Here is a 26,510-nt window from a genome sequence, read left to right on the forward strand (position 1 = left end):
TAAAATTCTTAGCAGAAGACCGCACCCAGGGAAAAAATACACCCAGCCTGCGTCGCCTGAAGCCATGTGATGACTGTAACACTTTAAGGATTCAAATTATACTAAAAGGCTGAATGGCCGATGCATAAATTACTAGCCAGCAATAAAGAGAAAAAAAATGGATATCTAGCAAATTTGCAGATTGAAATGAATTTAAAAACAAAAGAAAATTTAAACATAAAAGCTGACGGCAAAGAAGAAATGCAGAGAAAGGCAAAAAATCAGAATATATTATGTGACAAAATGCTGCAATAAATAATCAGATAAATCAAAGAAAAAACCCGAAAGTCAACACAGATTGTATTTTTTAAAAAAAAACGCGAGCAAACGCATCTATTGTGAAGTTCTGTTGACGTCATCTTTCGGCGCCCATTTAGCGGGACCGTCGCGGCGTTTGAAACATCAACATCTGTAGCTCCACAAAATTCCATTTTATACCTTATTTCTCGGTTTTAGAGCGGATTGAAATGATCGATATGATCGAGAAAGAGGACCCGGTCATCAGCGAGGAGGAAGCGGCGCAGTATGACCGTCAAATCCGCCTGTGGGGACTGGATGCACAGAAGAGGTCAGTTAGCTCCGCTAGCTTTCACGGCTAACCGGTGCGGCGGAAGGTTTGACTTGTTGCACTCTTCTGCACTGGCTTTGACCAAAGCGCTAGATTTAAGACAGTTTTTCTTAATTTACAGACGGTTGTAATTCATTATTTTAGTTTCACAGTTACCAGCCTAGGCGATTTGTGTAATACTCATTGAGAATATCCATAAATTCCTTTATAAAGGCAAGAATGTTTATATTATTAATGCAAATAGTAGAACAATGACAGCTTAAATCATTGTTGTCTTAACTAGAATTCAATATAAGACGTCATTGCTGAAGACACCTAGTTTCCATAGCTAAACAGAGCAATAGAATAGTTGATTTAACAGACCTGCTCTTCAGCTAAAATGGAAAAACTGCTCTTGCATTGCTCCAGTTACATGAAATAGGGATGAAAAATTCATGGAAAATCTTAAATTGTGATATTTTTTTGGACAGATATTGTGACTTGATTTGATTTGAGATGTAAAATCTCTCATTCTGCCTCCTGTTTGATATTTACCGATTTAAAACATGTAAGATATGACAACAAAATGTTACTCTCAAACACAAGGACGGTGATATAATTTATCAGAATCAGGTCAAGTGCGTACACAACGTACAAGAAATTTGGTTTCGGCTGTTGGTGTCACCTAAGGAATATGGAAGAGAATAATAAAAATAAACTATAGAAAGAGGAACATGGAGGGAAAAAATAGTAGTAATAAAATTAGATATGACTGTTTATGCACAAATTTACAGCTAGAAAAGAATATATGAAGACAGTACTGCAAAAAGCAGAGAGTGCTGTAAATGGTGCACAAAATGCTGTACATGTCCACTGGATTACTGTCTATTGTACAGGTGTGTAGGAATGCCTCAGCTGTTTAAATCCTAGGTTCAACGTGCTGCGTCACATACAGTCTTGTGATTTGCTAACCGAAGTCCTTCACATTGCAACTTTTGATTTGAAATTGATTATTTATGGACAAACCCTTCAAAACCTTACTGTAATTTCAGGAAAATATTGTTTAAGGTCAGACTCTGTTCTTGTTGCTGTTTGTAGTGGCCAATTTGGCCCGACCTGAATGTTGTTGCTGAACATGTCACTCTACATTTATGTAAACGTCTCTACTGCACACTTTACCAAGACCAACCATCCACATGTTCAGAGGTTAAATTCCTCATTACTATAAGAATGGCACGACATTCAGTCTGCAATTTGTCTGCATTTCAGGTTGCGAGGGTCCCGTGTGCTCCTGGCTGGTGTTGGTGGTCTCGGGGCTGAAGTGGCCAAGAACTTGATCCTGGCTGGAGTTAAAGGACTCACTTTGCTGGATCATGAACAGGTACACATGCTGATAAAAGATGCACAAACAAACAGGCTCAGATGCTTCTCTTCTTGTTGTCGTTTTAGTGCACTGTAGCCTGGAGAGAGGGTTTCCAAATCTGGAAGTGTTAGTTTTTAGCTGTACATTAAACAACTGTCTTATGAGGGTATATTACTGTTGAATACTGCCAAATATTACACACAACCCCATATATTCATAACCAATTACGTAATGGAACTACAGAAAGCTTTATTTAAACTCTGAAGACTTGCAGTTCTGCCTATGTCCACTAGATGGCTTAAGTTGCAAAGTAATAGTTTGTTAAAATTTAAGTTTTTTTAACCCTTTGATGCACAACATAGGTCAAGAGAAACCAATTTTGTATTGAATATTGGTCACTTTTGACCCATGTTGTGCATCAATGGGTTAAATTACCTTTAAATGAACAAGCTATATATATACACACGTGGACAAAATTGTTGGTACCCCTCAGTTAAAGAAGGAAAAACCCACAATTCTCACTGAAATCACTTGAAACTCACAAAAGTAACAATAAATAAAAATTTATTGAAAAGTAAATAATCAAAAACAGCCATTACTTTTGAATTGTTGATTAACATAATTATTTAAAAAAACAAACTAATGAAACAGGCCTGGACAAAAATGATGGTACCTCTATAAAAGATTGAAAACTATTTGACCAGAGTGACATGATTAACTCAGGTGTGTCATTTAATTGACATCACAGGTGTTTCCAAACTCATAATCAGTCAGTCTGCCTATTTAAAGGGAGACAAGTAGTCACCCTGCTGTTTGGTGAAAAGGTGTGTACCACACTGAACATGGACAACAGAAAGCGAAGGAGAGAATTGTCCCAGGACATCCGAAAAAAAATTATAGACAAACATCTTAAAGGTGAAGGCTATAAGACCATCTCTAAACAGCTTGAAGTTCCTGTGACAACAGTGGCTCATATTATTCAGAAGTTCAAGACCCACGGGACAGTAGCCAACCTCCCTGGACGTGGCCGCAAGAGGAAAATTGATGACAAATTGAAGAGACGGATCGTTGGAATTGTATCCAAAGAGCCCAGAGCAACCTCCAAAGAAATTAAAGGTGAACTCCAAGGCCAAGGTACATCAGTGTCAGATCGCACCATTCGTCGTTGTTTGAGCCAAAGTGGACTTCATGGGAGACGACCAAGGAGGACACCACTGCTGAAAAAAACTCATAAAAAAGCCAGACTGGAATTTGCAAAAATGCATGTTGACAAGCCACAAAGCTTCTGGGAGAATGTCCTTTGGACAGATGAGACCAAACTGGAGCTTTTTGGTAAGGCACATCAACTCTATGTTCATAGACTCAAAAACCAAGCATACGAAGAAAAGAACACTGTCCCTACGGTGAAACATGGAGGAGGCTCAGTAATGTTTTGGGGCTGCTTTGCTGCATCTGGCACAGGGTGTCTTGAAAGTGTGCAAGGTACGATGAAATCTGAAGACTATCAAGGCATTCTGGAGAGAAATGTGCTGCCTAGTGTCAGAAAGCTTGGTCTCAGTCGCAGGTCATGGGTCTTCCAACAGGACAACCATCCAAAACACACAGCCAAAAACACCCAAGAATGGCTGAGAGAAAAGCGTTGGACTATTCTAAAGTGGCCTTCTATGAGCCCAGATCTGAATCCCATTGAACATATGTGGAAGGAGCTGAAACATGCCATTTGGAGAAGACACCCATCAAACCTGAGACAACTGGAGCTGTTTGCTCATGAGGAGTGGGCCAAAATACCTGTTGACAGCTGCAGAACGCTCACTGACAAATACAGAAATCGTTTAATTGCAGTGATTGCCTCAAAAGGTTGTGCAACAAAATATTAAGTTATGGGTACCATCATTTTTGTCCAGCCCTATTTCATTAGTTTGTTTTTTTAAATAATTATGTTAATCAACAATTCAAAAGTGATGGCTGATTTTGATAATTTAATTTTCAATAAATTTTTATTTATTGTTACTTTTGTGAGTTTCAAGTGATTTCAGTGAGAATTGTGGGTTTTTCCTTCTTTAACTGAGGGGTACCAACAATTTTGTCCACGTGTGTAATATATATATATATATATAATGTGTGTGTGTGTGTGTGTGGTTTTTTGGCCTTTTTTCCATATAGGACAGTGGAGAGAGAGACAGGAAACATAGGTAGAAGAGTGGGGGAAGAACATGCAGTAGAATTCAAACCCATGACCGCTATGTTGAGGACTATAGCTCCTGTTCATGGGTCGCCTGCTCATCCAGCTGAGCTATCTGGGCACCTCCATTGCACTTTGGACAGAAACATAACCCTGTCCTCCTGTTGATTTAAAGAAAGAGTCTGTGGAAGCTTCGCTATCCTCATCCTGTTATGAATCCCCTGCTTGTCTACCTGTCAGGTGTCGGAGGACTCGTGTCGAGCTCAGTTCCTGGTTCCGGTGACGGCTCAGGGTCAGAATCGGGCCCAGGCCTCTCTGGAGCGAGCGCAGAACCTCAACCCAATGGTGGAGGTTCACGCTGACCCAGGCAGGATCGAGGACAAACCAGACGACTTCTTTCTGCAGTTTGATGCGGTGAGTGAAAAGGGAGGTTTATTCAAGACACTTACATGTAGGCTGAATAACTGGAAGACGGCTGTATTAAAAAGCAATAAGATAGCAAAAAATGAGTGGATATTTGAGAGCTACAGTAAAATATTTGATTTAAAAGTTCACCACATCTATTATTTCTTTATACCAGATGTAGCCCCTCGCATACCTGTTGTAATTGTAAATGTAGATCACAGGAGGTCACCTGGAGGTTTAATCCAGATCAATATGAGTGACTGTACAGTTCCTCTCTGGTGTTTCAGACTCATGTGAGCGCTCAGGTTAACCACAAGATGTCGCTCATAGCCCATATTGTGTATGATTCTTGTTTTGTTTGGACCGGCTTCAAAACGGATTTTTCTAAAGTGTTTCTGCAGTTTTGGTTTCATTCTTTGTCAGTCATGATGGTTATGTTTTGACTTAATGTATTTCATTAGAGAGCTTTTCATGTAAGACTTTTATTAACACAATGACACTGGTTGCTGGTTTAAAGGCTGTTTGCGGTCTGTGGTCCTCTGGGTTTACAGTGTGTGGAGATTTGTACTAATTGTGACTTACCCTCTTTGGTTACCATTAGAAAGTTAGTGAAATATTTATTGATACTAAAAAGTCAGACAGAAAAGACAAATGATCCAGATGAAGTAAAATATTTGACTAAATTCCATTTTTATTAGTTAATTTGAGTAACTATAAGGATAGGTAGTGTGTAAAATTTATGTTAAAATGGCTGTAATTCCTCATTAGTTGGTACAATATCTGTCTTAAACACAATCACATTGTAAATTGTTAGCTAACAGATCAAAGTTTCAGTGGTTTAGTTAAAGTATGAGCATTAAGTCACAGCTAACATGACCTGTCACTGGAGCCAGGGCTTGTTTTAAGCAAATAAATGTTAAAATCCAAAATGCAACCAGCCATCACAACCCAACTCACTAATGATTCATGTCAACCAATATTTCATCCTAATGGAAATAGCTCCATCTCATATGTTTGGATAATAAAAATGTGTGACACTTTGCATGAGCATGGGTGTTATGATCTCCACTCAAGGTCCACTTACTAGGTTTTAAGGAACTTTCAACTGGATCTCACACAAGTGACCAATATCAACCAGTTTATCAAGTGACTGACATTTACAGTACTGTTCAAGAGTTTGGGCTCACTTAGAAATGTCCTTTTTCTTGAAATTAAAGTTTTTTTTCAATGAAGATAACATATTGTGAATGATAAATCCAGTGTAGACATTGTTAATGTGGTAAATGACTATTGTAGCTGGAAACGTCTGATTTTTAATGGAATATCTCCATAGGGGTACAGAGGGACATTTCCAGCAACCATCACTCCTGTGCTCTAATGCTACATTGTGTTAGCTAATGGTGTTGAAAGGCTCATTGATGATTAGAAAACCCTTGTGCAGTTATGTTAGCACATGAGTAAAACTGTGAGTTTTCATGGAAAACATGGAATTGTCTGTGTGACCCCAAACTTTAGAATGATCGTGTATTTACTCCTGAGCTTGTTCCGTTCACTAAAGCTACAAAAAGAAGTAAGTCCTGGAGTTGTGGTCATTTCTGACACATTTGAGGACACTGGATTTAAAGCTGCAACCGAATAACTACGACAAAGCATGAAACCTTTTCAGTTTTTAAAGGTTAAAACGCACCCTGCGTGTGTAAAATGTAGGAAATTTCTCTTTATCACTGTTCAAGCTCTAAACTTGGAGGATTGTGTAGATTCCTACACTGTTGACCCCCTTAAAGCTTTAGTGTCACTATTTTGTTTCGGTTCTTATGTGCTGGAGCGTTGGGCCACCATGCTGAGAAGATAAAACTCAGTCTCTGGTTGCAGGACCTTTGTTTTTGTATAAAATTGTATTGGGAATATTAACATTTGGCTTCCATATTTGATAGTGTGACAGTCCGAGGTAAAGATTTAGATTCTCTGTAGGTTGTATTTTCTTCCTACTGTTTGTACTAATGGAAAACACGATGACATAATTGCTACAGCAAATGATATTGTTATGATAATGTTAATAAGTATTAAATGGGTTTGGATTTGGCAGTAAATGGATGATTGTCTTCCTTAGATAACACCATAAAAGCCGCTCTCATGGTTCATTTCTACAGGCAGCTGTGCACACAGGCTGGAGCTCAGTTTTATCACCGCTGACAGCAAGAATGTATTTGAACACCATCAGAAGAATAACAGAGATTTTTTTCCCTCCTGTTGTGTCTGAATTGTCGGCAGTCTTCCTCCCTCTGGGGGTGCTAAGTGAGGGTCGGGAGGAGAAGGAGGAGGGGGGAGGAAGATGAGGACGGGATGAGATAGATGTTAGTATGACAGATTGAGGCAGGAGGAGAGGTTTGGAGGAAAGAAGGTGGAACAATTTTTAAAAAAAAAGAAAGGGAAGCAGAAGGGGGAGTCTGTGTCGCCACTTTTATCTGCTTCCACCGATGTATCTGAGTGTGGCTCAGCAGGAAGATGGAGGCTGATTAAAGCGGAGCAGTTGGAGTGTGGTCGCGGTTTTCGTCTGAGAGGCCTAATTACTGAGGGATGAATACAATAGAAAAACACACACTGTCCATCTGTGTGCTCGCCGAGTGCCGCTGATACTGTTTACAATCCAGACACTGGAAGTACAGAGCGTTGAGGCTGCTGAGCAAATATGCGGCTCCCTCTCTAATTCTTACAGAGCGCGTTGACGCTGATTTAGCATCCTTTCTCTGTGAAATTCAGTATTTATGACCAAATAGGAAGCAATCAGATGCTAGCAAAAGTTTAAAAAGTTAGTCATCGGAACGGATTGGGAGTCAGAAAGCCACCTGCATTGGTGTGATTTGATTAGATTTCATTTATAATGCGTCTCCATGGCAACGTAGTCAGATGTGTCAATAGAAAACACCCGACAACACCTTTGCAGCGTTTCACGAGTAAGAAAAACACAAACATGTGTGATTCGATATAACTTGTTTTGGTCTAATTTGTAAACAGAGCTGGACTCCTAGCGAGATTTTCATCAAGAAAGCAGCCTTTTCTCGCCAACACCGGTCTTATCTGTGAGTTTTGGGTGTTCTGGGTCAGTTGGATAAGCTCGGCCCAGCCCACCGGTCAGTTGTTTACAGAGAGAGACCAGCCCACCCATGGTTTCACCCGAGAACACGGAGTCCCAGGGTTGGTCTCAGTCCTGTTTGGTCACAACCTCAGGACAGTGAAGTGTGAGGTGTGTCTCCATCGGTTTGGCAACTCCTGCTCAGTTTCTTTATCGTTCTAAGAAATGACTGCAAGTTTCTGATGTTTTTGTAAAAACGACAGCCAGTTTTCACTCCCTCAGGAACTAAATGCAAGACAACGATATCTTTTGATGTTTTCTGTTAATACAAGCAGTTTTAGTGTTACACTAATGGCAATGAAAACAACTGAATAATGGCACAAAAACAAACCGCATGGGTGGCAAAGGAGGAGAAACTGCCAACAGAGTGGGAGTTCAGTTTCATACAATGCTATCCTCGGAAGTTAATGGTGCAAAAAGATGCACAAATAAACAAACTCTGTCTTATCGAAAGCAACCTCTAATTTTTTTTGTGCAGATTCCCAGAACCATAAAGATGAAATTTTTCTTTTTTTAGGCAAAAGTAGCTCTTGTGTTAGGCTTCTGCACTGCACAACTGATGGTCCCAACCCCATTAACCCTTTGATGCAAAACATGGGGCAAGAGATACCCATTTTCTGTTGAATATGGGTCAGTTTTGAAGAATGTTGTGCATCAAAGGGTTAAGAAGGCAAAAAATTCCACAAATGAACCTTGACAAGGCACACCTGTGAAGTGAAAACCATTTCAGGTTCTACCTCATGAAGCTCATCGAGAGAAGGCCAAGAGTTTGCAAAGTAGCAATCAAAGGATGAATCTAAAATATAAAACAGTTTTACCGTTATTTCACAATTGTCTGTTTGCGACATAATTCCATATATCTTGCTTCATAGCTTTGATGTCTTCACTATGTATCTACAATTTAGAAAGTAGTAAAAAAAAAATAAAGAAAAACCATTGAATGAGAAGATGTGTCCAAATATTTGACTGGTAGTGTATAACAATTTAAAAAAAAAAGCTACATGTTTTTCTCTAATCAGCCCTTTGCTTTGTGTTTTTTTTTTTTTTCCTCCCTCAGGTTTGTCTGACAGGCTGCTCCAGAGACCTGATGGTTCGGGTCGACCAGCTCTGCTCCAAACACAGCATCAAGGTCTTCTGCGGAGACGTCCACGGTTACTACGGTTACATGTTCTGCAACCTCGGACCGGAGCACAACTATGTGGAGTAGGTGTAGGCAAGAGTTTGAAGAATGTGTCTAACCTCAGTCTGCCTCTGTTAGTCGCACGGTGTGGGTTGAGTGTTTGAAGTTGGGTGATGATGGAAAAAAACTGATTTTGATGCTTGAAAGTACTTTAAGGAAGCGTATGAGTAGTTGTTTTAATAGACTAATAGCTTCATTAACTTGTGTGACACCACTGAATCTGAAATCTGATTTTAAAATTCCTTTACTCAATAAGATGCATTGTTAAGTTTTGTGCAAATGCCTTTTCTAAATCCACACTCCCTCTAACATCTCGCTCAAAAGCTAAATATTTGTCAAATTCTCTTTATTTTTTTCAGTTTCTTACAGTGGTCTTGATCTGATTTTGTTCTTTGTCGAACAACTTAACACATTATCTCCATCGGGCACCGATGCAGCAGGAATGTACGAGTGTTTATGTGAGGTTTTGTTGTGTCTACCAGTAATAATATAACATTTTCCTCTTCATTCTGTTTTTTTTTTTTTTTTTTAGGGAGAAGCCTAAAGCAGTGAAGCCGACCGCTGATTCCAACGACGGTCCAGAAGCCAAGAAAGCTAAAATGGACCCCAACGAGACCACCATGGTGAAGAAGGTAGAGACCAAGAGCATCATTCACAGCTGATTTATATTCAAGAACGTACATCTAGACAGCTGGATTTGTCATGTTTTTTTCAAAGAGGTAGCAGATACTCAACTAAAAATGTAAAATATTGAAAACATTACGCAACATGGAAAAACACTTGGGGTCATTTTTAAGGTTCGATTCTTGTATTTTCCTTCTTAAAAGCCAAGTAATGATTTTGTCATTTCATCCAGACATAAACTAATTGGTTATCTGCTTAATAAATCCTCTAAAATATGTCCTACTTTTCCCCAAAAATATTACCGGTAGTTAAATTTATCTCAGGTGTCTTTTGGCATTTATGGTCACAAACCCAAAAGAGCTGCTCACCTTTTTGAAATTTTGCTTGACATTACTTCATATAAACCCTAAAAAGGATTGAAAATTGAACAATTGCGCCATTTAATCACCCCTAACTTACACTACTCGTCTTTTTTTTTTTTTTTTTTTTTTTTTTCTCCCCCCAAATTTCAAACCACTCAGACGGCCAGTTTCTGCACGCTGAAGGAGGCTCTGGAGGTGGACTGGACCAGTGAGAAGGCCAAAGCCGGTCTGAAGAGAACACCAGTGGACTATTTCCTTCTTCACGGTACCTAAAGACATTTTTATTTCTTGAAGTCGCATATTAAGTACAGATAATTTAGTAGTCAGAGCTTCTCAGTGTGAAAATGAGACTTTTTTTGTGGTCATTTATGTAATTTTTGAATGATGGTCAGAATACTTCAGTATTTTCATAGTTTTTGTGAAGATAATCAGGAGTTTCAGACATTTAAAGTTGAGTTTTCACGTGTATAAAAAGCCTTTAAATTGTACGTTGATAATTGATTAGTTTAACAGTCGCTACAGTTGGCTATTTTTAAGCTAACGGTTCTGTAGAAGACACGGGACACAAGCAAAATTTCCACACACAGAATTTTTCAAATGTCACAAAGAATCCCGAAAAGTCCAAAAAAAGGTATAGAAAATGGAAACTGAAAACGCGTAGGCTACTATAGCGAGACTGAAACACAAACCATGAACATGCAAAAATCACAGTTCCATTTTAACCGATACGCGTGGAAAATCATGTCCGTAAAGTTTGTTAAATGTCAAGAGATGTCGGTCGGGTTTTAAAAAGAAAATGCACAACCGCAGGCAGAAAAACTAATCTGCTTTAGATTGATTTAAATTTGATTAACTGTTGGTAGATATCAGAACATACAAAATAAAATGCATCTTAAATGATTAGAGCATTGTGAAAAAGGTAATATTTTGAATTAGTCATTAAAAAGAGTGAAAATTTAATGTGTAATAATGAACTTACCTTTTAAAGGCTGGATATTTCTTTATTGTAAATGTTGTTTTGATTGATCTTCGGAAATATTCTGATATTTTAAGATGTAGAATTTCTGGGCCCTAATCATCAACAACATTAAAATTTAAAAAAGGGCTTGAAATATATAACCAAATGTGTAATAAATCCAAATTATATTAAATTTCCAGTTTCTTAAACAAATGACGGTAATTTTTATCATATTTTCACGGAGAGTAATTTCCGTCACAGGATTGGTAACCATCGGCCCAAACAGGCGTCTTGACCCTTGAAGTAAATGGTACCTTCCTGTTTTTCAGGTTATTTTTGAGTGTGATTTGACCTTTTCTGATGTTGTTATCCTCCCTCCTGTCACCTGCACCATCCCTGCTCGCTGCACGCTAGTTTCCATCACAGGCTGTCCATGACCAGTCATGTGCACTGAGCGTAGAGCAGCCAACAGCCCGACATCTCCACCGCACAACACCAGGCAGGAAGTAACCAGAAACTACGAATGGGTGCAAATTTGTTCCGTGCACAAATGCGGTGATTGGAAAAAATCAGTTTTGCAGGATGTAGAAGACAATATTAAGCTTAGATTTGGTTGTTTTACCCGATGGATTAACACGATGCCTTCAAGGATCCTCGGAAAGTTCAACATCTGATGATTCTTTTTGGGTTTTTGTTAGTTTTTCACAGGTTTCTTACTCAGAAAATTATTTAATTTTGGTGATCACACCTTTTAAACCCACCAGAAGGTTTTGGGGTAGATAGGATGAGAAAGCTTTGTTGTGATTGATTCATTTCTTTATTTTTGTGTCATGCACACAAGCGTGCCCAACCCTCATTGGGTTTGCAAGACACTAATATACTGGCATTGCATTAATGCATCTAAAACACACAGTTCTCAAGCTAAATATGTTTCCTTTTATCCCCGGCCTGGAAAGGAAATTCTGCCATGAAAAAGGTTCCCCTTTAAAACATAACTGTAGTTTTTCATGATCATCCAACCAAAAGAAATCAGCATAAACAGAGGACATCTTCCTGAGATGTAACTCCCTTCCATCGTCGTGTACAGGGTTTTAATAGTCTAATAGGTTCATTAACTTGTAGAACGTCACTAAATCTTAAATCTGACTTTAAATTTTAAAATTCCTTTACTAAAAAAGATGCATTGTTAAGTTTTTTGCAAATACATTTTCTAAATCCACACTCCCTCTAACAGCTCACTCAACAAAAAGCTAAGTATTTGTCAAATTCTCTTCATTTTTTTCAGTTTCTTACAGCGGTCTAGATCTAATTTTGTTATTTGTCGAACCACTTAATACAGTGTCTTTGTCGGGCAGTGGTGTGGCAGGAATGCACAAGTTTTCATGTGAGGTTTTGTTGTAATTACCAGTAATAATGCAATATTTTTCTCTTCACTCTGTTTTTTTTGTTAGTTTTTCACAGGTTTCTTCCTCAGACAAAATGTGTAATTTTAGTGATCACACCTTTTAAGCCCACCGGAAAGTTTTGGGGTTCAGATGTTTAGAGATAAGATGAGAAAGCTTTCTTTTGATTGACTGATTAATTTCTTTTTTTTTATTGTGTCACGTACACAAGCGTTCCCAACCCTCATTAGGTTTACAAGACACTAATATACCAGCATTTCAGCAATACATCCAAAACACACAGTTCTCTAGCTAAATACGTTTCCTTTTATCCCAAATTCTGCCACGAAAAAGATTCCTGTTCTAAAACATAACTCTAGTTTTTCATGGTCATCCAACCAAAAGAAATCAAAATACACAGAGGACATCTTCCTGAAAAGTACCTCCCTTATGTCTTTGTATACTGGACAGTAAAACATAAGATTCCCCTCATTTTAAGCTTCACCTAAATTACACAGCAAATAAAGTCAGTCCTTCTGAGCAGCATTAAACCTGAGTGCACAGATATGCTCAGGAACTGTTCGCTTTAAAGACTGTGAGGGGTCTCTGTATTTTGCATAAATTATACTACATATGATTCCACACTTTATCTGTCCTTTATAAGACGATAAGTTTGTAATTTTGATTTTTACCAAATGTCAACAGACCAACATTTTACTCTCATCTCCTGAATGTCACAAAATAACCTCTTATGAAAAATGAATGGTGAATTGTTCAAATGAAATAAAGATTTTAGCTCAGGGGTGACCACCGAAGATGTCACAATTTATTATCTTTTTAGTGATTCTCTGATTGGACCTTTGTTCCAAAGGCGAAGCATTTGGCATTTATGTCTGATGTTTGGAGGTTCCCATCCCATATCTCCAGTAATGGGGAAAAAAACTGAAGTAAATTTACACAAAGTAAACACCGTGCAACCACCACAGGAATCTCTGTTTTGCTTAAATTATTCTTCACATCAGGTTCCACGCTGTATCTGTCCTTCATAAATTTGGTTCATTGTCGTTACACACAGTGTACAATGACATTCTGGATGACTTTCTTCCTTTTTAACATGCAAGACAAATAAAAATAAATGGAAAAATGAAAATTAATGTGTAAAAATGAACATACTTTATACCTGTAAATGCTTTTTTGATTGACCTTAGGAAATATTCTAATATTTTAAGATATAGGGCTTGAAATACATTACTTCACATGCAATAAATCCAGAATAAATTACATTTCCAATTCCTTAAATAACTGTAAACACTTATAGTATTTTCACTTAAAAATACTTGAATAATAAAAATGTTTTAATTTTTCTTCATTTTAAATAGATTTTTAAAAATTTGATGAAGTGTTGGTGGATTACAGAACGTACAAGATAAAAGTGCCTCTCTAATAATTACAACATTGTGAAAAAGGTTCATATTTTCCATTAATTATTGAAAAAAAAGCAAATTTAATGTGTAAAAATGAACATACCTTTTAGAGGCTGGATATTTCTGTATTGTAAATGTTTTTTGATTGATCTTAGGAAATATTCTAATATTTTAAGATGTAGAATTTCTGATTTTAATGAGCTGTAGGCCACAATCATCAACTTTAAAATTTAAAAAGGGCATGAAATATATGACCTTACATGTGATAAATCCACAATCAATTACATTACCAAATTCCTTAAATAACTGTAAATACTTTTAGTATTTTCACAGGGAAATACTTTAAGAATTTCTGTCACATGATTGGTAACGGTCAAGTTTTGTAATTAAAAAAAAAAAAAAAAAAAAGAAGTGATTAACTGTTGGTGGATTACAGAACATACTAGATGAAAAAATACATCTCAAATAATTAGAACATTGTCGAAAAGGGTAATATTTTCCGTTAAATATTGAAAAAAGTGAAAATTTAATGTGTTAAAGTGAAGATACTGTTTAGAGGCTGGATATTTCCATATTGTAAATGTTTTTTTGATTGAGCTTAGGAAATATTCTAGTATTTTGAAATGTATGATTTCAAATTTTTATGAGCTATAGGCCACAATCGTCAACATTAAAATTTAAAAAAGGACTTGAAATTTTGATGACTGAGTCTCATGAGACAGATTTCATCTCTGATTTGAAGATGATTTCATGAAATAAATGAATAAAAACTCACACCAGCCTGATGCGGTCATGTGACAGTGGCTTTCTGGTGTGTTGGTTTGTTCATCAGTGTATGTGCCTCTCAGTTTTCTGATCGTCTGCAGCTGTCTTTGCGTTCAGACCGTGTTGGCCGGTTAATTTTAGGTCTGTGCCAGCCGTCATGGCCTTCGGTCTAATCACACCCCGCTCTGAAACCCACCGACCCGTCTTCAGTCTGAGTGGAAACATTCGCCTAGTTGTTGTTGTTGTTTTTGGTTTTGTGAAGGTTAGACAGGACACAGTGTTGTTATTCCTTCGCTGTTGCTATAATTGGAGCCAGCGGTTGTTGTTTTGGGCGACCAATGAGGAAGTGGCTCTTCCTCTGTTATAACTGCTTCCTGTCTCACTAGAAACAGTCGGGTGATCTAAACCACAGCTAGGGTGTGTGTTTGCTTTTTTAATCATTAGTATCTATGATCTCTTTAATTCCCTTTTCTCAATTTAGATACCACCTAAAGACTAAAATATGACCTGTTTGTAAATATATCCGCAAAACAATCATAGGAAATGAAATAAAAATGAAGAATAAAATAAGTTTTGCTAATATGGAGTCTGCTGCCATGAGGTGATGTGTGTAATTTCATTTCATTATTACTTTGTAAAAGAATGCAGCAGAGTTATGTGACGATCGAGGTTGGTTTGTCTGTCTGTCTGTTAGCTACATTACTCAAAAACAGAATAACGGATTTGGATGAAATTTTCAAGGAAGGTCAGAAATGACACAAGGACCAAGTGATTAGATTGTGGCAGTGATGTGGCTTATAGTCTGGATCCACGGATTTGTTAAAGATTTCTGTATCGTTATCGGATAGCGGCACTATCACTGTAACCATGACAACAAGTGAACACTACATCAGCTGCCTGCTGATGATCACATGATTGTGATCCTACTACAAATCCACCGCTGTAGATTTATCAGGACTTATCTGTTGGAAATGATACAAGAAACAATGAATTAAATATTAGGAGTGTTTCCAAGTTCCATCAATTCCTGCCGCCTGCTACATATTTAGGTCACATGACTTGGTATCCGTACATAACATGAACATGCATAACACATGCCTGTACTCAGTGCCACATCATTTCCTTGGAGTAATTTGTTCTCTCTGAGTGTTTTTCTACTTTCAGACATGTCACAGTGTCATAAAGTCAAAAGAGAAACCAACCGAACCAAATCCAAACCCTAAAAACGAGTAGGATGAAGTTTAACTTATTAACCCGCGACATATCTGTGCATCTCATCTTATTCTTTCCTGTTTCTACTTTTACACCTCTGTACAGATTTGCTTTCCCACATCATTATATTTTCCAAGCAATCTTTTGTATTCTTCTTGTAAATTGTTTTATAGTTGTACTTCTTTTGAGTTTACCCCACATATTAATAAACATCCAGTCTTCATAGAGCAGATGTATTTTTAACTTGAAAATCTCTTTGTAAGTTCACAAGTTGCTATTTTACTTCTAAACAGTTGTCTGTTGTCAAGGAGTAAGTTGTTGCTTGCTTTGAACATTATTTCAGTTCTAAATTTAACTAAATCAGTAGATTTCAAAGTATTTGATTGTTTGTGTGATTTTATATATCCCACATTCTGTAATTGTTAATACATGGAAACAAATATTGTCCACAATCTATGATCTCAGATGCAGGTTTTGGCTCTAATCTGTAAAGACCATCACTGCTACATGTGTCTGTTTTAGAGATATTATCATTGTTCCATGCATGTTTGCAGATTTATATTCTGTTCTGAAATCCGGTTTGATTTCCTGTCTGGCCCAGACCTGAGAGTAATGCTGTTTGTACCACTCTGTAACTCTCTACTAACAAAGTGTCGCTGATAAAGGGCAAAGCCGGGGTGAGAAAATGATTCACCGCCACTACTTGTGTGTGTGGTGCTGGTGGAAATGGCCGTGGGAGGACTCAACTTCCTCATGTGGTTTAAGTTAATGGACGAACAGGAAACATGGGGGCGATGCGTTGATGCCTGCGCCCGTCTTGAAGAAGTCAGTTATGTTTGAAATATTGCTCATTACCAAATAAAGTGCGCTTTCGTGATTTTTAATTTCTCAATCAGTCCCGAAGCCGACACAGGAAGGAGTTGTGTTTTTTTTCACCCTCAAAGGGGAGATAAAGAACTAATATTTCCTACATGTGCAGGTGGAAGTGTGTGTGAACTCTGCATGTGCACACTCTTAATTTGAAGTGGAGGAACATAGGTCTAATCGGATGAAATGGTTGATGGTGCAACCACATGCTGATCTTATCCTGTTTCAAAGGGAGCAGAGCTCAAGATGTTGTCTTTCCATGAGATGGTAATTTGCCGTGGAAGTCACTTGAAAGCGTGATGAAATTATAAATGGCAATAGTGCAATAGATTATATGGAAAATATTGCTTTAGTAGAATGGCTTTAACTTATTTCCAGACTCAACTGTCATTTCTCTCCTCTTTCCTGCTCTCCCTCTCTCTTTCTATTCTGTCTTCTATCCGTCCACAGTTCTGTTGAAGTTTCGTACGGACAAAGGCCGTGACCCCGACCCACAGTCCTTTCCAGAAGACAGTCAGCTCTTGAGACAGATCCGTGATGACGTCCTCGAGACCTTGGCCCTGAGTGCCGACCTCCTCAATGACGACTTCATCAGGTAACTTTAATTTCACGCCAGTCGAATTCTGAATGAATCATTTGCGAGGATAGAGGCTCTTCAGCTGTTTAACTGAACAAATTACTGACACTGATGCTCAGAGTTGGCAGCAGGATACGGCGATGCAACCACACCAATGACACCGACTCACCCTGCTGGAGTCTTTAGCTGTGATAGAAAGACATTCATCACAGTTCATTAGCCTGTTGTCACCAAATATTGTGACCCAGTTGTGAACAAAAATGTACATACACTTGCAAAAAAAATTTATATCATGATAGACTTAAAGCTGCTGTCCGGAGTTTCCGTTTGTTTTCAATTTATGTATCATTTTTTAACAAAGCTTAAATGTGTTAGTCGAGTTCGATACTATAATATAAAGTTAGTATAACACGATATGAAAATTTATTCCTGAGCTCCGCCTTCCTCTCATAGACCCCCATGTTATTCCAAAAAGCGCCGGTTGCTGCCGACCAATCAAGTTCGAGCTTCAGCTTTGTCATGCTGTCAATCAACGGTTACGCGCACAGCAAGCAAGCCCATGCAGAGGTGGGCGAGCTACGCACTATGCAACCGCGAGCACATTTGTTTTGCTTGTGGAGGAGAGAGCATCAGGGCTCAGCAACTTCCAGAAAAGTTACCAATCCCACGGCTTGTCAGGCCAAGAGACTGCAGGACGTTTTTTGGCTCGGGGTGCTTGCGTCGCTCCCCGACCACGGCCTCCATAGCCCGCCTGAGGGCTTCGTTTAGATGCCCGACCTCTGGAGGAAGATGTTGGGGCGTCTGGGACATACTCTTCGTCAGAGGAGTCATGCAATTCTGAACTCTAGATAGAAATAAATAAACAATGTAACACATATACACGCGTAAATGCACTAAGTTTGATAAACAACGTCATCGAGCGGGATACACGAGTGTAATCACATATTGAAACTTTACTCGTTCGTCCTAGCAGATTCATTTTATTTTGGTATTAGGACGAGTTAGACTCAATACAGCATTCTAACGTAATTCCTTTATTATTTACTAAATGTACTAAATGTAGAAGACTGGACAACAGCAAAACAGGCGAGATGCTGCAGCACTCCGGGAACTCCTGTCAGGTACTGCGTGCGTGCACAAATAAAGGGGCGAAATCAGAGGGAGGGAGGGACCAACAGTGTTTAGGGAGATGCTGCGATTCAAACTCCGGACAGCAGCTTTAAGTTTCCACTGACTCGTATAACTCTGAATTTTCTGTGCTGGATGAATTTGAACACAAAAAACTGTGTTTTCTTTCGTACATTTGTCATAGGTCATCTGGAAATATGCCGAGCATACAGTGCTAATATTTGGTTAATTTTCTTTTGGCCCTTTTCACCTCAACTAGGCTCTTTTGGGTTCCATCCACAAGCCTCTGGTTGTATATGTTGACTCCTCTGGATGGAATTGGTGCAGTTAAACTAAATTTGTTGACTTGTTTCTTTATCATTTCACACATTGTTGATGGTTTCATGCAGGACTTTGGGGTGACCAGTCTCAAACCTTCAATCTAGCCTCATTTAACCATTTCTTCACCACTTGAATGCCTGCTTGGGCTCATTGTCTTGTTGAAACACCCAAATGTGTCCAAGATCAACCTTCTCCTGGTGATTTTAGGCTTTCCTGAAGAATTTAGAGGTAATCCTCCTTCGTCATTACTCCATTAACTTTGTGTAATGCTCCAGTTCCAGAGAGGATGATACTGCCGCCACCATGCTTGATGGTAGGTTTGGTGTTCTTGGAGTTAAAGGCCTCAAAATATACGTTTTGTATAGTGTAGATAGAGACACAAAGAACCCCAAAACAACCACAAAACTGAACCAGATGACCATAAAGAGTGCAAAACACCACAAAAAGACACAAAACCACCACAACCTTCTCTCCTCCAAACATAGCTTAATTTTTCCACCAGAAGGCCTTTTCTTTGGTTATGTGATGAGCATCAAACTTGAGTGGAGCTTTAAGGTTCTGCTTCTAGATGAACAACTTCCTTCTTCAGGTAGCAGCAGGTGATGGATTATTCCACTAAGGACATTTGATTAACACAACTTTCTACATCGCCAAAGCTGATAATTCAAGTTGCTGTGTGTATGTTTTTAACCCGTCAGATTTTGTCATATTTCCAGAAGACCTAGATAAACATAGAAAGACTTAATAAATCTATGAAAGTACCAAAATGTATGCTATATTATAGTAATCAAGGCAAAAGTCTGAGTCGCAAATTATTTTCTTGATATTTTTGGTGACAAAGACTCATGTTTCAATGATTCATCACAGAAAATTAAGACTTATAGGAGTCATTGGAAACCCAACACTTTAAGTACATGGTCTTTACAAGTGGATGTATAATTTTGTATATATCACCAGGATACTTTATGCCCTTGAAAGACACACAAGGAGTCCATTTCTTCTGCCTCAGCTGACCCTCTTATTGGCCAAAATACCACCACCAGTCTTTGATGTCCACACTTTGAAAGTTGGACAGAAGCACCTGAATTTTAGTTTTATCTCAAAGTCTGTCTCCTAATCAGTTTCACACCAGTGTTGTGAGGCTGAATAAATCCCACATTAACTTGTCTACCATCATCTGTGGAAGAGAGCGATTGCAGACCGATTAACCCAAACATCCATGCCTCCAGTGTCAGCAGAAAGACATTCAGTTCATCTGTGTCACTGTGGTAATGTTGGCGGTGCGAGACAGCCAAACCCATAAATCAGCTAGTGAGTCTAAAGGAATCCATGGCACGGCTCCAGATGGAGATTTTTTTTTTTTTTTTTTAGGTTTGAGACTGTAAACCAGTCATTTTCTCGGTTTCTCACTTCCGTGACATTCTATTTAGTGATTCATGTTTCCTTGTACTGTTTGTCCTCAGCTACTGTTTCTCCGAGATGTCTCCAGTGTGCGCCGTAGTCGGAGGAGTTCTTGGACAGGAAGTTGTCAAGGTAAGCATGTAAACATTAGGAAGTTTTCTGAGAAGTGTATAAACGCGCACAGAACTGCACTCACCATCCACTTTATTAGGTACACCTGCTCAATTGCTTATTAACACAAATAGCCAATCAGCCGATCGCATGGCCTCAACTCAGCGCATTTATTCATGTAGACGTGGTCAAGACAGCCTGCTGAAGTTCAAACCAAGCATCAGAATGGAGAAGAAAGGGGATTTGAGTGACTTTGAACACACGACCATCTCGAGAGTTTACAGAAAATGGTCCGAAAAAGAGAAAATATCCATTGAACCAGAATGTCTTGTTGATGTGAGAGGTCAAAGGAGAATGGGCAGACTGGTTTGAGATGACAGAAAGCCAACAGGAACTCAAATAACCACTGGTTACAACCAAGGAATGCAGAATACTGTCTCTGAACAGACAACATGTCCAACCTTCAAGGAAGATGTTCTACAGCAGCAGAAGACCACACCAGGTGCTACTCCTGTCAGCTAAGAACAGGAAACTGAGGCTACAATTCAGAGGCTCACCAAAACTGGACAATAGAAGATTAGGAAAACGTTGCCTGTGCTGATGAGTCTCCATTTCAGTAGAATTTGGTGTAAACAACATAAAAGCATGGATCATCCTGCTTTGTATCAACGGTTTTGACTGCTGGTGGTGTAATGGTGTGGGAGATATTTGCTTGGAACACTTTGGGCCCCTTAGTACCAATCATATGAACTCCACAGTCTGCCGGAGTGTTGTTTCTAACCATGTCCATCCCTTTATGACCACAGTGGACCATCTTCTGATGCTACTTCCAGCAGGATAATGCTCCATGTCACAAAGCTCGGATCATCTCTAACTGGTTTCTTGAACATGACAATGAGTTCTCTGTACTCCAACGGCCTCCACAGTCACCAGATCTCAGTCCAATAGAACCTTTGGGACGTGGTGGAACAGGAGATTGGCATCATGGATATTCAATAACTCCATAATGCAATTATGTCAATATGGACCAAAATCTGAGGAAAGTTTCTAACACTTTGTTGAAAGTTTGTGACCAAGAATTGAGGAAGTACTGAAGGTGAAAGGGGTTCCAACCTTTTAACAAGATGGAGCTAGCAAAGTGGCCAGTTAGTGTATATGAACATGAAAGCCTCAGGAAACGATATGAACACGTTGGTCTTATCACCTCTGACGCATCTTGCAGTTTTCAGCCGGTGATTCAGTGATGAGGACGGCCGGTCTGGTGTGTGAGGGAGTCGGTCAGCTGACATGTGGCCACTCGGCTGGTTACTGGGTCGGATCCAGAGAAACGGCAGCAACTCTGCTCCGTGGAGAAGTGATTTTCACTGTGACCGCATTACGACTCAGTGTGACGCTCTGGCAGCAGCCTGTCACTTAGAGAAAATGATTTATGCTGTCCTCGAGCTGAACAACATAATAAACATATTGATACTGCAACATTAAAAGAACATAATGGGGTCGTTACTTGGAAAACATGTGACTGCACAGCTACAGTACCGCACATAGTGATCATACAGTCACAGTTAAAGGGAAAACGGTCCATGTCGAGCTGCCTCCTTCACTGAAAATTCAATAATTGTGAGATTTTCTAATGGTAAATATGTACTTGTGTAAATAAAATGCAATACAGCACAAGCACCACTAACATTGTGTCCATGGTGCATACTTGTTGGGTTTACAACTCAACAGGATGATCAGTGCAGATTTAACATATCAGACATAAGCCTTTATTAATCCCACAGTGGGGAAATTTACAGTGTTACAGCAGCACAGATAGTGCAAACATTTAGAAAAGGAAGTACAAAGTTTAAAATAGTTGAATTTCTGTCAGGATTAATAAAGTATCAATCTATCTCTCTCTATATATAGATAAATATATCCAAAATAAACCAACATATACCCAAGTACAAAACAGAAATAACATTCTTTCACATGCCAGTGGTATTGCACAGACATACTCTACTGCTTGAAAGTTTTCGAACACCCCAATTTTGCCTCTTTTTTTTTTTTTTTTTGTCAGAAATTCTGCGTGGTAATGCCTCATTGTACTCTGAAATGAAAGCATAGAGCAAATAAACAAATGAAGTTTGGAAAAAAAAATCTATTTAGAAACAAATTTGTATTCCAAACTTTGACTCACCAAAGTACCACCTTTGGCAGATATAACAGCTGAACACACTCATGGCATTCTTTCCACAATAGAAATCAAATATTCTTCAGAGGATTCTTCCCAGCTCTGTTGCAGAAGTTCCCATAAATGTGTGGTTCTTGTAGGTTGCTTTGCTTTCACTCTTCTGTCCAGTTCATCCCAAACCAGCTCCATGGGGTTTAAGTCTGGAGACTGTGCTGGCCAGTTTGTTCTTTTTTCCTAAAGTAGTTCTGGCACAGCTTGGACTGATGTTTTGGGTCATTATCTTGCTGTAGGATGAACCTTTGACCAACTACAACATACCAGAGGGTTCTGCATGAAGCTGCAGACGACTTTGTAGCTGTTTTGGTTCAGAGTTCCTCTCACTCTGCACAAGTCACCAACCATAGATCCAGTAAAACAGCCCCAGACCATCACACTTTCTCCATGTTTGACAGTTGATATCACACACTGAGGAACCATCCTTTTTCCGACTCAACGGCTCCGAAAATCCTTTATGATGAACCAAAGATTTTAGATTTTGATCCATCAGTCCATAATAGCTTCTTCCAGTCTTCAGTAGTCCATTGGTGGTGTTTCATGGTCCAGGCAAGCCTCTTTTTCTATTTCTGACGTCCTAACAGTGGCTTTTTTGCTGCTTCTCCACCTGTCAAACCTGCAACTCCAAGTCTTCTCTTAACGGTGAAACTGAGACTTCTTACTACTGTTAAGCTGTACTTGAAGCTGTTGTCCTGTGAACCTCCTATCACCAAGCTGTTGACTCTCAGAAACTTGTCTTCTGATTCTATTGTAGTTTTGGGTCTTCCAGACCTTTTCTTGTCAGTTTCCCCCAGTTTTGATGTTTTGTGCCTTTTGATGGTGAACAAAACTGATACCTTGGTTTTCTTGGCAATTTCCCTGCAGGAAAGACCTACATGTTTAACTGTTATGATGGTCTGTCTCTCTTCTATTGCTAATTGCCTTTTCCTCTCCATTTTTATAGCGACACGCTACTTTCTGCAGTACAGTACTGTTCGGATAATGCTCTCGATGAAAAAGTTAGGACACCCGTAGGATTTGGTAGAACCAACTTTCAAGGTTTGATCAACCTCCGTTGCTACAAAACGGATTTAAGTTGTTAACCCATTTCTGTTTCCCTGAAAAAGGATAATTGTATAATTATGAAATGTACATTATTTTACAGTTTTGAGTAATCTTACCTTTTTTTTTTTAAACCTCTGACAGTTCACCACTTATCTTTGTACCATTTCAAGCTATTCTTTGGACTTCTTGAATTTCAATAAGAAAATGGAAAAATCGGGGCGTTCTCAAACTTTTGACCGGTAGTGTAAGTATTAACATTACCCAGGTTATCTATATGGCACAGATTTTTAAGAAGAGTAGAAAATGACCTCTGTAACACTTATTCTAGATATTGCACATATTTAATTATTACTTAATAATGATTTAAGTAACTTTAAAGAAAAGAAGGGCACTCCGGAAGACCGTACTACTTAATTGTTTTCTTCAGGGAAGCAAAAATCCTTTTATCCCATGGACACTATTAAAATTCTTTTAAATTACATTTTCTTGTCCATTTTGATGTGACTTGATTTGTTTCTTCTGATGTCAGTGCGGCAGCAGAATCATCAAGGTTCACCTCGCAGATGAAAACATTATTTAATCTAACACATAATTACATTTGCTGCTCTAAGAAAAAGGCTTCACTCACATCCCCGAGCAGAGTAGAGAACTTTTTTTTTTTCTGGCGCAGTATTCCTGTGAACCTCCAGCTGAGGTAAACGGGGTAGTTGAGGTCAGCAGCAGTGTGTAGGAAGGGAGAGGGAGGATGGCAGGACGGCAGGCAGCGCTCTGACATTTCAGAATCAGGCTGCATTGTGTTGGCACAAGGCCAACCTGCGCCCGACAATGATGAAACCATCTGCAACTGGCCGACTGATGCCTCGCAGAGTGAAACTGACTTATTTCACTTGAACACAGAAAAATGAACTCACCTTATGGACGGAAGCACTGATGGCTGACAAAAGTGCACTAATAGAAATGGAAAGCTGGCATGAGAATGCTTCTTTGTCGTTGGCGCATTGAAACTCGGTCGCCTTTCCAAGTTTACCTGCAGAAATGTTTTTTGGCATTGACGAATTGAAGCTGTGTTCAACGGACTATAACTTCTGAAATCGAAGCAAAACGGACCATAATGGGTCGTTACTTAAAACGAATCGTCGGCTCTTCTACAATTTGTGGGTTTGCAAAGAAAATCGGCATTTCTTGACCTTGGGACCTCACAGTGTATCACCAGACATAGGAAGTAGTTGGCTAAAGGCAAAAACATCAACAGTTATTAAGCAGAATGGATTCTCACTCAATGCAGCAGGACTCGTGGTGAAATACCACAAATTTAAAACTCGAGTCCATGGACCAGATTTGGTTTTGGAAGATGATGTGACCTCATTTCCTGTTGTTCTGCTTTGCTGCCAGAATCGATTGGATTGGATGTAGAAATGCTTTCAGAAAGGACGAAGCTACTCGACCGTTCAAAAGCTTGGGGTCATCCAAACAATTTCATGTTTTCCATGAAAACTCAGTTTTATTCATGTGCTAACATAACTGCGCAAGGGTTTTCTAATCATCATTGAGCCTTTCAACACCATTAGCTAACACAATGTAGCATTAGAACACAGGAGTGATGGTTGCTGGAAATATTCCTCTGTACCCCTATAGAGATATTCCATTAAAAATCAGCCGTTTCCAGCTAGAATAGTCATTTACCACATGAACAATGTCTACACTGGATTTATCATTCATTTAATGTTGTCTTCATTAAACAAAATGGTTTTCTTTCAAAAATGAGGACATTTCTAAGTGACCCCAGACTTTTAAGTTGTGCATACCCAAAGATCAGAGAGAATCCTCAGAACTGATGTTGGCGTTTCTTTTATGAACTGCTGCTCTGTTGGTGTCACTTCTCCTTTAAAAAATGAGGACATTTCTTTGTGACCCTAAACTTTAGAGTGGCTGTTTACATATAAAGCAAGATTAAACAATTTTTCCAGAAACTGATGGCACGACGCAAAAACGCAAATAAAACCGCAACCTGTGGCAGTATATATATTTTTTTGTCGTTATAACCCCAGATTTCATTTAAACCATTTTTTCTCTCACTATATAATCTGTTTAAATATCAAATGCTATTTCTGCTTTTTTTTTTTCTACGATTTCTGTTATTTATTTGGGGCTTTTTATAGCTTAACTCCAGCTGCGTTTCCAAAAAAAAAAGACAAAAAGCAGCTCAGACAACCGTTTGCCTACATCAGCATATGTACTGCCTCATTAATATGTCAGAGTGTGTCGTGGATCTGTTAAGACCTCGAATTGAACAAACAAAAAAGGACTTTCATAGTTGATTGTACTGGGATGAATGAATCTTTTCTCCTGTTGCATCCATAAGACCCTATGTGGATAAATTCACCTCCATTTCCAACCCATTGGTGGCGCTACAATGCTTAAGCCACAGACTCCATAATATAGTGGAGGTTCTTTCTTTGCTCAAGCGCCACCTTTCCACCAAATTTCATGGGAACTGGACCAGTAGGTTTTGCGTAATCCTGCCAACATGCTTCAGAAACTGTCATTTTCTTTCTTCTTCGTCTTCAGGCTCTCTCCCAGAGAGACCCTCCTCACCGCAACTTCTTCTTCTTCGACGCTCGTAAAGGCAACGGCGTGGTCGACTACTTTGGACCAAACTGAGTCCGTCGTGCTTCACACACAAATGCGAGCCTTTCTGTTTGTTCTGTCTTGTTATTTATGTCGGCATTTTCTCCACAAGTCAAAGAAATAAACTGTTGATGCATTTTTTTTCTGTTTTTAAATCACATGATCGCAATTTCCCTGAAAACACAAGTACAGTGAGATGTGGTTTTTTTATCATTTGCTAATAAAACATTGTTTAATTACAAAAAAGACTCTGGACTCTTGTCATAAAATGTATATATATAATTTATATAATATTTTTTCTTTTCCAGGAAAGGCGATATGTTCCACTAATTTTTCGTTTCTCTTTTTTTTTTTTTATGGAAAATTGACATAGCTATTGTAGCCATTTCACACGACAATAACGACATGTAATATATCATATAAAAGCTTCGAATATCTAGTTTACAAATACAATCATACTGTTCTTGTATGATTATACGAGAACAATAATGCTGACGTTGCTTGCATGAACTGCTGCTCTGTTGGTGTCACCTCTCCTTTCAAAAATGAGGACATTTGTAAGTGATCCTAAACTTTTGAATGGCTGTTTACATATAAGCGAGACTCAGTATTTTTTATACATTTCTATAC

General features: G+C 38.7%; 1 protein-coding gene across 1 annotated transcript; it reads left to right on the forward strand.

The window, feature by feature from the left end:
• Window positions 1-391: 391 nt before the first annotated feature.
• sae1 (SUMO1 activating enzyme subunit 1) lies at window positions 392-26,128 on the forward strand. Its single transcript, XM_022198071.1, has 9 exons — window positions 392-607; window positions 1,856-1,967; window positions 4,372-4,545; window positions 8,727-8,872; window positions 9,382-9,481; window positions 9,995-10,100; window positions 16,894-17,038; window positions 19,933-20,002; window positions 25,821-26,128. The coding sequence occupies exons 1-9, from the start codon at window positions 507-509 to the stop codon at window positions 25,911-25,913; spliced, it is 1,047 nt and encodes a 348-aa protein (XP_022053763.1). The 5' UTR covers window positions 392-506; the 3' UTR covers window positions 25,914-26,128.
• The last annotated feature ends 382 nt before the right edge of the window (window positions 26,129-26,510 follow it).

The sequence above is a fragment of the Acanthochromis polyacanthus genome, chromosome 13, assembly GCF_021347895.1.
Source record: "Acanthochromis polyacanthus isolate Apoly-LR-REF ecotype Palm Island chromosome 13, KAUST_Apoly_ChrSc, whole genome shotgun sequence".
Lineage (NCBI taxonomy): Eukaryota > Metazoa > Chordata > Actinopteri > Pomacentridae > Acanthochromis > Acanthochromis polyacanthus.

What these genes read in the sequence shown, in the direction of transcription:
- sae1 (XM_022198071.1), top strand. Translation starts at nt 507, where the DNA reads ATGATCGATATGATCGAGAAAGAGGACCCGGTCATCAGCGAGGAGGAA. An exon ending in TCTTTCTGCAGTTTGATGCG is followed by an intron (nt 4,546 to 8,726) that starts GTGAGTGAAAAG and finishes TTCCTCCCTCAG; the next exon opens with GTTTGTCTGACAGGCTGCTC. An exon ending in AGACCACCATGGTGAAGAAG is followed by an intron (nt 9,482 to 9,994) that starts GTAGAGACCAAG and finishes CAAACCACTCAG; the next exon opens with ACGGCCAGTTTCTGCACGCT.